We start from the raw sequence: 14,550 nt of genomic DNA, 5'->3' as shown, positions 1-14,550 counted from the left end.
AAGTTCATAGTTTACATTAGAGTTCACTTTTGGTGTTGTACATTCTATGGGTTTTTATAAATATGACATGTAACCCCACCATTGTAGTATCATACAAAACAGTTTCATTGCCCTAAAAATCTTTTGTGCTCTACCTATTCATCTCTCCCTCCCCATAAGCACTGGAAACCACTGATATTTTACTCTCTTTAAAATTTTGTCTCTTCCACTCTGTCATATAGTTGAACTATACAGTATGTAACCTTTTCAGATTGACTTCTACCACTTAGTTATATTCATTTAAATTTCCTTCATGTCTTTTCATGGCTTGATAGCTTGCTTTTTAGTATTGAATAATATTCCATTGTTTGGATGTACCATAGTTGTTGTTGTTGTTGTTGTTTTTTGGCAGAGTTTCGCTCGTTGCCCAGGCTGGAGTGCAGTGACGTGATCTCAGCTCACTGCAACCTCTGCCTCCTGGGCTCAAGTGATTCTCCTGCCTCAGCCTCCCAAGTAGCTGGCATTATAGACATGCTCCACCACACCCAGCTAATTTTGTATTTTTAGTAGAGATGGGGTTTCTCCATGTTGGTCAGGCTGGTCTTGAACTCCCGGCCTCAGGTGATCCACCCACCTCGGCCTCCCAAAGTGCTGGGATTACAGGTGTGAGCCACTGCACCTGGCCAGGATGTACCATAGTTTCTTTATCCATTCATCTACTGAAGAACATGTTGGTTGCTTCCAAATTTTGGAAATGATTAATAAAGTGGCTATAAACATCTATGTTTTTGTGTTAAGTTTTCAATTCATTTGGATAAATACTAAAGAGTGTGAGTGCTGCATCATATGTTAAGAGTGTGTTTAGTTTTGTAAGAAAATGTCAAACTGTTTTCCAAAGTGGCTATAAAATTTTGCATTCTTACCAGCAATAAGTGAGAGTTCTTGTTACTCCACACCCTTGCCAGCATTTAATGTTGTCAGTGCTTTTGGTTTTGGCCATTCTAATAGGTATGTAGTGGCATCTCATTGTTTTAATTTGCAGTTTCCTAATAACACGTTATTATTGAGTATCTTTTCTTTTTCTTTCTTTTTTTTGAGACGGAGTCTCGCTCTGTCGCCCGGGCTGGAGTGCAGTGGCCGGATCTCAGCTCACTGCAAGCTCCGCCTCCCGGGTTTACACCATTCTCCTGCCTCAGCCTCCCGAGCAGCTGGGACCACAGGCGCCCGCCACCTCGCCCGGCTAGTTTTTTTTTTTGTATTTTTTAGTAGAGACGGGGTTTCACCGTGATAGCCAGGATGGACTCGATCTCCTGACCTCATGATCCGCCCGTCTCGGCCTCCCAAAGTGCTGGGATTACAGGCTTGAGCCACCGCACCCGGCCTATTGAGTATCTTTTCATATGTTTACTTGTGATTTGTGTATCATTTTTGGTGAGATGTCTGTTCAGTCTTTTGTTCTTTTTTTTGGAGACAGTTTCCCTCTGTCGCCCAAGCTGGAGTGCAGTGGTGTTATCTCGGCTCACTGCAAGCTCCGCCTCCCGGGTTCACGCCATTCTCCTGCCTCAGACTCCCGAGTAGCTGGGACTACAGGCGCCCGCCACCACGCCCGGCTTTTTTGTATTTTTAGTAGAGACGGGGTTTCACCATGTTAGCCAGGCTGGTCTCCATCTCCTGACCTTGTGACCCGCCTGTCTCAAGTCTCCCAAAGTGCTGGGGATACAGGTGTGAGCCACCGCCCCTGGCCCTTTTCTTCATTTTTAATTAGGTGTTCTTTCTCTTATTGTTAAGCTTTGAGTCCTTTGTATATTTTGGAGAACAGTTCATTATCAGATCTTTTGCAAATATAGATCTTGTCTTTTCATTCCCTTAACTGTGTCTTTTGGAGAGCAGAAGTTCTGAATTTTAATGAAGTCCAGTTTATCAATTATTTCCTTTATGTAGTGTGCCTTTGGTGTTGCATCTAAAAAGTCAACCAGGTTTTCTCCTATGTTGTCTTCTAGTTTTATAGTTTTGCATTGTACATCTAGGTCTATGATCCATTTTCAGTGAATTTTTGTGATGAGTGTAAGGTCTATATCTAGATTTATTATTATTTTTTAACATGGGATCTTCAGTTGTCTCAGCATCATTTGTTGAAAAGACTGTCTTTGCTTCATTGTATGGCCTTTCCTCCTTTGTCAAAAAATGAGTTGACTGTATTCATATGGGTCTATTTCTGGGCCTCTATTCTGCTCCATTGGTCTATTTATTTTTGCCAGTATGAATTACTGTAGCTTTATTTACCATCATTTTAGAACTGGTTGCTTAGTAGGTTTTGATGTCATGCAGTGTCAGTCTTCCAACTTTGTTCTCCTTCAATATTGAGTTGGCTATTCTGGTTTTTTTGCCTCTCCACACAAAGTTTAGACTTAGTTCATCAATATCCATGAAATAACTTGCTCAGATTTTAATTGGGAATGTGCTGAATCTATAGATTAAGTAGGAAAAACTGACATATTGACAATATTGAGTCTTATCCATGAACATGGAATATCCCTCCACTTATTTAGCTCTTCTTTTTGGCATCTTTTTTTTTTTTTTTTGAGACGGAGTCTTGCTCTGTCACCCAGGCTGGAGTGCAGTGGCGGGATCTTAGCTCACTGCAAGCTCCACCTCCTAGGTTCACGCCATTCTCCTGCCTCAGCCTCCTGAGTAGCTGGGACTACAGGCTCCTGCCACCTCGCCCGGCTAGTTTTTTGTACTTTTTTAGTAGAGACGGGGTTTCACCGTGTTAGCCAGGATGGTCTCGATCTCCTGACCTCGTGATCCACCCGTCTCAGCCTCCCAAAGTGCTATTACAGGCTTGAGCCACTGCACCTGGCCTTTTTTCATATCTTTCATCAGAGTTTTGTAGTTTTCTTCATATACATCTTATACATATTTTGTTAGATTTACACCTAAGTATTTCATTTTGGCAGAGGGTAATGTAAATGGTAATGTGTTTTGAATTTCAAATTCCACTTAATTGCTGGTGTATAGAAAAGCAACAGACTTTTGTACTTTATATTCTATCCTGGGCAGGCATGGTGGCTCACACCTGTAATTCCAGCACTTTGGGAGGCCAAGGCAGGTGGATCACTTGAGTCCAGGAAGTCGACACTATCCTGGCCAACATGGCAAAACCCTGTCTCTACTAAAAATGCAAAAAGTTAACCAGGTGTGGTGGTGCATGCCTGTAGTCCCAGCTACCTGGGAGGCTGAGGTGGGAAGATCCCTTGAGCCCCTAAGGTGGAGGTTGCAATCAGCTGAGATTGTGCCACTGCACTTCAGCCTGGGTGACAGAGTGAGACTCCATCTCAAACAAAACAAAACAAAAACCAAAACCATTCTATCCTGCAACCCTGCTGCAATTGTTTACCAGTTTCTTGTCAATTCTACATGTCATCTACGAACAGAGTATTTCCTTTTACTGTTGTATTGCATTACCTAGGATTTCCAGTATGATGTTAAAAAATGGTGGTGATATGACATATCCTTGCCTCATTCTTGATCTTAGCAGGAAAGCTTCACGTTTCTCACCATTAAGTATGGTATTAGCTGTAGACTTTTTCTAAATGTTCTTTATCAAGTTTAGGAAGTTTTCTTTTTCCTTTTTTCCCCCAAATAAATCTTCGTAACATTCAAAGTTTTCTTTCTATTCCAGTTTGCCAAGCATTTTTTTTTTTTTTTAACCATGAATGTGTGCTGGATTTTGTCAAATGCTTTTTCTGCATCTATTAATATGATCATGTTATTTTTCTTCTTTAGCCTGTTGATGTAATGGATTACATTAACTGATTTTGAATGCTGAACCAGCCTTACATACCTAGGATAAATCCCATTTGGTTGTGTGTATAATTATCTTAATACATTTCTGGATTCAAATTTGTTAATGTTCTGTATGGGATTTTTACATCTATGCTCATACGAAGTATTAGCCTGTAATTTCCTTTTCTTGTAATGTCTTTGTTTTAGTATTAGGGTAATGCTGACCTCAGAGATTAAGTTAAGAAGGATTCTCTCTGCTTCTATTTTCTGAACGACTTGGAGAATTGGTACAAATTCTTTCTTAAATGTTCGGTAGGATTCACCAGAAATCTGGGTCAAATGCTTTGTTTGGAAGGTCATTAATTATTGATTCATTATCTTTAAGAATTATAGGTCTAGTCATAGTCTAGTCATAAAATAGATTCTCTATTTCTTCTCATGTGATTTAAAGCAGATGTGTTTTTCAAGGAATTGGTCCATTTCTTCTACCTTATTAAATTTGTGAACATAGTTGTTCACAATATTCCTTTATCATCCTTTTAATGTCATGGGATACATGACATTATCCCATGCCATCTGATGCCATCTCTTTCATTTATTATTATTATTTTTGAGATGAAGTCTTACTCTGTCACCAGGCTGGAGTGCAGTGGTGCAATCTCAGCTCACTGCAACCTCCACCCCCCGGGTTCAAGCGATTCTCCTGCCTCAGCCTCCTGAGTAGCTGGGACTACAGGCACGTGCCACTACACCCAGCTAATTTTTGTATTTTTAGTAGAGACTTGGTTTCACCATGTTGGACACGATAGTCTCGATCTCCTGATCTCATGATCTGTTCGCCTTAGCCTCCCAAAGTGCTGGGATTATAGGCATGAGCCACTGAGCCTGGCCATTTTTTATATTAGTAATTTTGTATCTTTACTTTTTTCTTAGTCTGGTTAGAGTCTTATTTATTTTATTGATCTTCCCAAAGAACCAGCTTTTGGTTTTTCTGCTTTTTTTTTTTTTTTTTTTACTGGTTTTTCTTTTTTTCTTCCTGTGGGTTAATGGATCTTTTTTTTTTTTTTTTTTAGAATTCCATTTTGGTTTATCTATAGTGTTTTTGAGTATATGTCTTTTCATTGCCTTTCTAGTGGTTGCTCTAGCTACTACATTGTATTATGTATAGCTTTTCACAGTCTACTGGCATCAACGTTTTACCTGTTTGTGTGAACTGAAACCTTACCTGTATGCCCCTTTTCTTTCCCACATTTATAACAATTATTTCCTGTACATTCAGTGAAAACCCCAATAGACAGAATTCTAATTTTGCTTCAATAAATGTAATTTAGAAACCTACAAAGGTGTACTGTATTTACCCATATTTTTACTCTTTCTACTCTTCCTCCCTGATCTTCCAAGATTCCTTCTTTGATGGTTTCCTTTCTGTTTCAAGAACTGCTTTAGCATTTCAGCCAGAACCACCATTTTCCAATAATTCACCAAAATGACAAACACAAAAGGAAAGAGGAGAGGCACCTGATATATGTTATCTGGGCCTTTTATAACATGCACTTGTTCCTTTGGCCACATACACATGAATCTAACAAGAAAAGTCATGCCGTAGACATCAGTATGGGAACTGTTTGAAAAGGAATGTCCCACAAATGTTACCATGGCAAAACTGGGAGTCCACAATGTTACCCACCATGCTGTTGGCATTGTTGTAAACAAATTAAGGGAAACACTCTTGTCAAGAGATTAATATGCATATTGAGTGTAGTAAGGACTCTAAGGGGTGAGATAGCATACTGAGAAGTGTGAAGGAAAATGACCAGAAAAAGAAGGAAGCCCAAGATAAAGGTACCTGGGCTTAACTGAGGTGCCAGCCTGTTCTGCCCAGAGAAGCACACTTTCTGAGAACCAATGGGAAGGAGCCTGAGCTGCCAGAACCTATTCTCTACTAATTCATACCATAATAGGTGTTCAACAACAACAAAAAGACCTTTGGACTGTTAAACAAACAAACAAACAAAAAACTTCCTTTAGCCATTTCATTAGGACAGATTTGCTGGCAACTAATTATCTTAGTTTTCCTTTTTTGTGTCTGTCTTGTAGACAATGTGTCATTGCTTTTGGTTGCACTTTCCTGGTCCTTTAGCTACAGAGAACGGGCTCTTCTCGAACCTTTGTCTGTAATGCAGCCTTTCCGGGTTGTTGGGTTCTCCAGTAACCGGTAGTAAGTATGGGATACACAAGGCAGTAAGAAAATCCAGGGAACTCACTATTTTATTCCTTGATTCCCAAGGTCTGTAGCGATTCTGCCTTCTTTTTTCCACCTTTCAAAGTTTTCTTGCCTGTTTTACATATAACGTTCAGGGCTTTTTAAATGAGCTTAGAAGAAAGAATATAGAAAACTATGTTTATTCCATCTTTTGGAATCAGAAGTCCTTTCCCGATTATTTTGATGTGTGCGTGTGATGATGCTGTGGTCATCTTTTTAAGATATACTGATTTACAGATAAAATATAATGTCTGGAATGAACTTCGTAATAATTTGGCATGGGTAAATGGGTAGGAATATAGGTGGAAGTGAGATTAGCCATGAACGGATAAATATTGAAGATGAGTGATGGGGTATATGGAGGTTTATTACCCTATTTTATTTTTGTGTATGTCTGAAATGCTCCTTAAAAAAAAATTTCCTGACTACCCCACTCCAATATTACAGAATCTTACAATAATCAATATTTATCTATAGCTACTGTCTATGTTCCCTGCTAGAGTATAAACTTGTTAACAGGGACTCAGTCTATCTTGGTCACAATTATAAGCTCCAAAGCTTCAAAGTGACTGGTATATAGTTGTTACTCAAATCACCATGTTTTGTCAAATACAAGATGCCATAGATTGTAAAATATCTTAATTTTATGTACCAGTAGGAAAAATTTCTGCAAACTGTGACACATACTACCAGTTTTCTTTTCTTTTTTATTTTTGAGATGGAGTTTCGCTCTTGTCACCCAGGCTGGAATGCAATGGCATGATCTCGGCTCACTGCAAACTTCGCCTCCTGGGTTCAAGCAATTCTCCTGCCTCAGCTTCCCAAGTAGCTGGGATTACAGATGTCCACCACCATGCCCAGCTAATTTTTGTATTTTTAGTAGAGACAGGGTTTCACCATGTTAGCCAGGCTGGTCTCGAACTCCTGGTGTCAGGTGATCCACCTACCTTGGCCTCCCAAAGTGCGGGGATTACAGGCGTCAGCCACTGCGCCCAGCCGACATACTACCAATTTTTAGAAGTATTTTGATTTAGGAGATGCTACAATGTGAAAACATGTCTATTGGTATCTGCGGAATAAATAAGCTGAAATAATTTGAGATTTAGATAATGGCAAATATGTGTTCAAGGACAGATCATATATTAATTGATAACAGCTATATTTTTGAGTCCATTATCAATTCTTCAGTGAATGTTCCTTATCAAATATTAAAAATTTATGTCCAAGTTTGTAGGACTATTACAAACCTTAATAGAAAATGCGAGATTCCACAATGATGGTCTCCACCTTTTACCACCAAGAACCTCCTGTATTAATTTATCCCCAAGGCCTCCATATTTTAAAATACTTTGATAACCAAGTAAAGTTCATTTGTTAAGCTAATTTTGTCTTTTATGGAATAAATTATACTGTTTGGATTGAGGTAATATAATTCCAGCTACAATAAAAGACACTTCACCTTTTGCCCTACTTGTATGGATTCACTACAGGGAAATGTAACATTTCCATTAGAATATAATTTTGCAACCTCTATGCTACTTTCCTAGAGTTTAGGTCCCAGTGGAATCGGGATGGCAGTCACTGACTGGCTCTTAGCTCCTGTATTAAGTCAACAAAGGGCATTTAGCTGGCCCATCTTACATTTATGTTAGGAGTTAGGCCATTTGTTTACACAGCTCTCTACAAAAGAGTCTTACCTTCTGTGTTCCGGAATACCCAGCTGGGTGACTTCTTACTTGGATTAATGATTTCTCTACCACAAGAACCAACCTACCTATATTTATATTTCATGAATATAAAATATTCATATTCATGAAATATTTTAAAGAACTGGTCACTTAGTCTTGGGCTGCACGGGAGGGGACGAGTGTGGGGCTAGAAAAAGTGAGGACAGGCCGGGCGCAGTGGCTCAAGCCTGTAATCCCAGCACTTTGGGAGGCCGAGACGGGTGGATCACGAGGTCAGGAGATAGAGACCATCCTGGCTAACACGGTGAAACCCCGTCTCTACTAAAAACTACAAAAAACTAGCCGGGCGAGGTGGCGGCGCCTGTAGTCCCAGCTACCCGGGAGGCTGAGGCAGGAGAATGGCGTGAACCCGGGAGGCGGAGCTTGCAGTGAGCTGAGATCCGGCCACAGCACTCCAGCCTGGGTGACAGAGCGAGACTCCGTCTCAAAAAAAAAAAAAAAAAAAAAGGAAAAGAAAAAGTGAGGACATGAAACAACCATGAATCTGCAACCAAAGCACAGAATGGGAAAGATTTTAGTATCAACAGAACTAAAGACAGATTCTTCCAAATTTGAGAGATGACTAAAAATCTTAGTTATTGTGGTAAAAAACTTCAGTGACAAGTGGCTGCCTTCAGGTGCCAAATCTCACTATCCTCTCAATCTCTACATAAACAAAAAGAGCTATGGCCACCAGCCAAGGCCCTGTCATTTTCCCGCCAGTAGCAGGAGGTCAGGCCATTCACTGAAGTGGCTTATGAATAGGATTTGACCGCCATTAGCATTTCCTGACAGCTGATGGTAAACCAGAACATCAACAGGGTGGTTTAGGATTGTTTTGGAAATCTGAGTAGTAAGTGCTTCTGTGATGAAACTCTACTTTCGGTTAACATAGGATTGGCTTTGGCTTTCACTTTAACCTCTGAAAGACATTATTGTTTATGTTTGTCGCCAGATTTAAAAATGGACAATTGTGATAAAGGATGTTAAACAGAACCCAGATAATGCCTAAACCTAATTGTTTCCCACCAGTCCAGTTTTATTTAGATTTTATGTGCTCACATACAGACACACTTAAAGAGCATATGTTTATATATACATATATAAAATATAGATGATATGGGAGTTTCTGACAAAGTGATTTATTAATGAAAATTTATTCACTATATAACCTTTGAATACCTGAGAAACTTCATTATGTACAAATCAGCATGAAGTTCCCAGTTCCCAAACTTTGGTTATATGAATATGCCTCAAGCACCACAAAAGAAACATTAGTCCTAATTTAAAAAGAAAAAAGTACCAAGAAACAAAAAAAAAATCTTCAATCCTCTCGAATCTGTTTTCTTTACACCACATCAGGAAAATCCCCTTTTATTCCACATTTCCTTTCATCTCAGTCAGTTTCCAAAACTGGTATAAAAAAAACTGATCAGAAGAAAAAAGACAGACAAACCATTATAGATAAAAGTGATTATCTCAAAAGGACAATTTCTGGAAATTATTCTATCTTAAATAAAGAAACTATTTTAATCTAGGAGGTTTGCATTATGCAACATATATGAAGAAAACCCCTAATTATTAATTTTCAGAATTTAAAAACTTAAACAATGCAAGCCTATTAAGAGTTGAGTGGAAGGCTTACAGGGAGATTTTTAGCAAAATCAGTTAAAGAGATTCCTGGATTTCAACTTGCTTCCTGGCATTGCTGGCATCTGTGGGCTGCAGAAGCAATTGGTATAATATATGGGCAGGAAGAAAGAGACCCGACAGGCTGAGCACAACCTTCCATGGGATTTCACAAGAGAACTGATGGACAAAAGAAATAAACATCAAAGAATGAAAACTGAAATAGAAGAAAATAGAAACTTATCTAAGTCCACGTGAGTCAGGATGGAGGGGGTTCAGATGTATCAACTGACCATTGCATATGTGTGGAAGAGATTGCGTCCTTGACTACAAATGTGAATTATATACACATTTATATTAACTTAAATCAATTTATATATTACACCTGACAGCTCAAAAGGACGTCTCTGGTGGGAGATGGGAGGATATGCTATTCGTTCGGCTCCTCAGGTCCCTGTCCTTTGCCCTGAATGGTCAGCGGTCTCTGCACAGGACTCGGCGGCATGGTATATGAATGGATAAAGCTTGATGTCTGGTCCAGGGGTGGAACAGTTTCTGCATTCTTCATTGTAATATCGTAGCAACAGCTTATACACGCCTCCTGGAGAGCCAAAGGTCAGACCAGAGGCACATTAAAGTATGTAATTGAAAAAAACCTTAGAAAGAACACTCCAGTTTTATCTTAATCTAAATAGCATATGCTCAGATTTGGCTTTTGAAAATACAGCATGAATTTCATATGCCTGAAAGGCTTTCCCAACATAAATTAAACAAATTTTAAAAACTCTTTAAAGAAACAACTTCTCAGCTAATGATAACAACAGGTTATACAGGTACACTGTCCAAGCACCCTCCTGGGAGTTCACGGCACCCCTCGTTATACACTTAGCTCCTGAGGTAGGAAGCACACTGGATGAGCACTGGCAGGTCTGAGAAATAGGACAGTGGTGCTTCTCAGATCTGAACTTACCTTCATTCATCTCTCCCATTTTAGATTTTTATAGACACAAAAGCAAAAATGAACACTAACTCCAGCTTCTTGACCTTACTTTAGTAAGCTGATGTACTCTATCAAGACTGTGGATGAAACTTTGCCAGAACAAAAAGACTCTGCAAATGCTGCCCCTCCGAGAGCTTTGTCCTTCCCGCTCAGAGTCATGCTTTTGTTTCTTCGTACCCACTGTGATTCATCCAGATTTAGCAAGTGTTCCCACTGAATGGTGTATAATCCATCTAGATACCAAGTGTCAAGAGTATCTCCTACTTACCAACAGTGAGTTTCCTTTCAGTAAGGAAAATGTGCATGCTGTAAATGTCTCTCATCAATTCTGAGTCCCCAAAGGTGAAATAAACCACATCTCGCTCAGCTGCAGCAGCTGCCAGTATCTGTATTAAGGCTGAGGCAAAGAGAAAACACACAGTTATATAATGACACTTCCCATCTAGATACCTTTAGCTCTTTACCAGCTGGTGTGCCACAGCTAGATTAAAGATTTATAAACCTAGTATACATGATATTAGAAATGGGGAACACAAGGCTGGGCATGGTGGCTCACACCTGTAATCCCAGCACTTTGGGAGGCTGAGGCGGGCAAATCACCTGAAGTCAGGAGTTTGAGACCAGCCTGGCCAACATGGTGAGACCCCGTCTCTACTAAAAATACAAAAAAAAAAAAAAAAAAAAAAAAAATTTTTAGTCGGGCACAGTGACGGTTGCCTGTAATCCCAGCTACTTGGGAGGCTGAGGCAGAAGAATCGCTTGAACCTGGGAGGCGGAGGTTGCAGTGAGCCGAGATCGCGCCATTGCACTCCAGCCTGGGTGACAGAGCAAGACTCCAACTCAAAAAAAAAAAAAAAAAAAGAAAAGAAATGGGGAACACAAGATGGACATAAATCATCTAGTGTGGCTTTTCAGATATGCTGCCAAGAGTATCATCAAACTATAGAATTCCAACACAGGCATCTTTGCTGAACCACAAATAATGGAAGCTGCAAACCATGGGACTAAGGTGGTATTTATATTCGCTTCTATTATATCTGGAACTAAAATTTTTGTGTTTGCTTACTTGATATAATTGCTGTGTCTTATCACACAGCCACTGGTCTTTTGTATAGGCACATTTGGGAGGTTCTCATGTTCTCCTTAATCCCACAGTAGGAGTTCTCAAAATGGGCTGGGGAGCACACCTGTGTCCCTCCTGTACTCTGACCTCCACTGGTCACTGCAGCACGGGAGGCAGAGTTCCTGAAAACACTGGAAAGTCACTCTCTGGTGTACTATAAGAATGAAAAAACAATCGAGATCTACTATCTCCAGGAATCAAAGTTACAAATCACTGAGCCTGAAGTATGTTTCCGAAAATTTAGTTACCTTACAATCTCAGTAGATAGGGTTTATTTTAAATAACCATAAAATTGAATATAGTTACGATAAATGCCCTTTTGCTAGTTATAGATCTCTTACTTCATAAAAGGGAAGATGGGAATCAAATTAAAACATTAAAGAGGGTATATATATTTTTTGAGATGGAGTCTTGCTCTGTCACCCACGCTGGAATGTAGTGGTGTGATCTCGGCTCACTGCAACCTCTGCCTCCCGGATTCAAGAGATTCTCCTGCCTCAGCCTCCCAAGTAGCTGGGATTACAGGAGCCTGCCACCATACCCAGCTAATTTCTGTATTTTTAGTAAAAATATAAATTTTTCTATCTTTAGAAAACGGTTTCACCATATTGGGCCAGGCTGGTCTTGAACTCCTGACCTTAAGCGATCTGCTCACCTCAGCCTCCCAAAGTGTGTGGATTACAGGCGTGAGCCACTGTGTCTGGCCAAAGAGGGTATCTTTTTATAGTTTTGATTTTTTAGAGCATGTTAATATTCTACATATTTACAAATTAAAGTTAAAATACTAAGAATAGGAATGGGGAGAAACCTATAACTGAAGGTAAATTAAAACAAATGAGCGTGATTTTAGTTCAAATAAATAACATAACTAAACTGAAGGGAAACGAAGAAGAAAAGCAAGAAAGAAAAAACCCAAGCAACTTATGAAGACAATATATGACTTACAAAAGTCCATAAGACCATAATATATGGTCTTAGGCCAGAAAGAGAGAACTGCAAACGAATTCCCAACTCTTTTTACAAGGTTTGCTTACCATACTAATAGAGGTGAAGCAACTCTGAAACTATTTTGAACTATATTAGAGGAATGAGCAAATGAATAAATGTGTTGATGCTGCTGGGAACTGGGGTCTCACTATGGAAGAAGGGACACACAAACATGGAATGGAGGAAGACAAAAAAGAACCGTGTGGAGATGGACTGAAATGGAAGGCATTGGTGTATACTCATGATGTCGAAAATATGTGTATCTGTGTGTGTCTGTATGTGTACATATACATTTCCTAGCTCTGTCTGCTAAAAGGGCCAAAAGGGAGACACCATAGTAGCAATGACCACACTCAGCACCCAGATCTTGGGTCTCTGCCATCATTCCCCCTAAATGGAACTAGATTCCTCAAGAAATGCTTAATGCTATAGTTTGGACAAGAAAGGTACAAGATGATCTCAAAATATTTTGTTATACCAGAAAGTAAAGAAATGCTCAAATGGATAAAACAAAACAAAACAAAAAACAGAAGGGCTAGCTCTTGCCCACAGGAGAAAGCCAAAGACTAACTGGTAAGTGTGGAGGGGGTGTTAGAAGAGGAACATCCTTTCTTTGCAACCACTGTGGTAAAGGTCAGGCAAGAATCATTAACAGATGCTAAATCTAGGGAAAATTTTGCTTTTGTCTTCCTAAAGATTGCTTATTAGTTACAAGGGAGGAAAAAAACCCTCAACTCTGCAGTGGGGAAACTGGGCAACACCCTGACACGGTGATCAAAATTAAGATCCCCAGCAGTGTCAGATGGCCATCAAGTGCCTCTTGACAGCGTCACTGATGCAGCATTCTGACGGAGAATGCATAACCTTAACCTCATCACAAGGAAACAGCAGACAAACTCAAAGAACACTGTATTCTTTAAACACATCAATGTCATAAGAGACAAAGAAAGGCTGTGGAAATATTCTCGATTCAAAAGGAGGCTAACAAACATGACAACTAAATGCAGTAGCTGACCTTGGACCCTGTGCTAGAGGGAAAAAGGCTAGAAAGGGCTTTATTAGGTCATCTGACAAAATGGGAATACAGATGAAAGAGTAAATAAGGTATCAGTGTACATTTATGAATTTAATAACTATAATGTGTTTAAAAGAATATTTTATTCTTAGGAAATACACATGGAAGTATTTAGAAAAGAGGGCATAGTATATGTAAGTTAGGCTCAAGTGATTCAGAAAAAAATTGTATGCAGGTGTATACATATATATGCATACATAAAGGTACGTATTTTTATTTTTATAAATTTGAAATTATTTTTAAACAGACAGTTTTAAAAATTACAGGTGAAGAAAAAATTTTAAGTTGAACCAGTAAAATTTGATATAGTTGAGTATTTCCCAGATTTGGGAAAGAATCTATGACATTATAATATAAGTAAGATCTAAAATACCATCAAAGTATGTCCTAATTTCCAAACTAATATTTATTGAGTATCCACAACATGGGAGGTGCCATAACTATGCCTCATTAATCTCAGAGTATTGAAAGTAATTAACTTCAAAAGAGAGATAAGTTTTAATTAAAACTGCTCAACCAACTTATGCATACATTAAAGCTTCAATACACCCTATTTCAAAAGGTTCCTAATTAACCTAAACTACACATAAAAATGGGAACTAATGAATCATCATCTTTCTTGACCAAGAAGTACCACTGCTTACCTTTTAGTGAAAATGAAAATTTAGCTTTAAGTATTTACTATTAAAAAAGACAGACACCCAAAGAAGAGTCTTTTTCATCCTATCTCCTACTAGATCTCTAGTCATTTGCCATTTGTGAAAATGAAGCATTAATAAAAACATTTAAAATTTATCTCTTTAGAGAATTTATTTTATATTAAGAGAAAATCAAAAAGTAAAACCAATTCACATTACATTCTTGGTTTCACACCCATTTCTATTTGAGTACATATTGTACCATAAGCATGTGTTAGACTAGTCAGGACAGGGAGGCAGGAGATCCGAGTTCTATCCTCAGCCTTCTGCCAGCTATCTAGCT

At 38.9% G+C, this 14,550-nt stretch overlaps 1 protein-coding gene across 5 annotated transcripts in view; it reads right to left on the bottom strand.

Annotated features, from left to right (window-relative positions):
- Positions 1-8,768: 8,768 nt before the first annotated feature.
- Positions 8,769-14,550, bottom strand: part of PARG (poly(ADP-ribose) glycohydrolase) — a 135,251-nt gene continuing 129,469 nt past the window's right edge. For all 5 annotated transcript variants that reach the window (XM_010370345.2, XM_010370344.2, XM_010370346.2 and 2 more), the window contains 2 exons: positions 10,653-10,781; positions 8,769-9,985 (listed from right to left, as the gene is read on the bottom strand). In XM_010370345.2, the coding sequence (XP_010368647.2) occupies positions 9,831-9,985; positions 10,653-10,781 (284 nt within the window). In that variant the 3' untranslated portion in view covers positions 8,769-9,830. The remainder of the gene's footprint in view (positions 9,986-10,652; positions 10,782-14,550) is intronic.

Source organism: Rhinopithecus roxellana, chromosome 11, assembly GCF_007565055.1.
Source record: "Rhinopithecus roxellana isolate Shanxi Qingling chromosome 11, ASM756505v1, whole genome shotgun sequence".
NCBI classification, from domain to species: domain Eukaryota; kingdom Metazoa; phylum Chordata; class Mammalia; order Primates; family Cercopithecidae; genus Rhinopithecus; species Rhinopithecus roxellana.
This window is presented reverse-complemented; position numbering and strand designations above follow the sequence as displayed.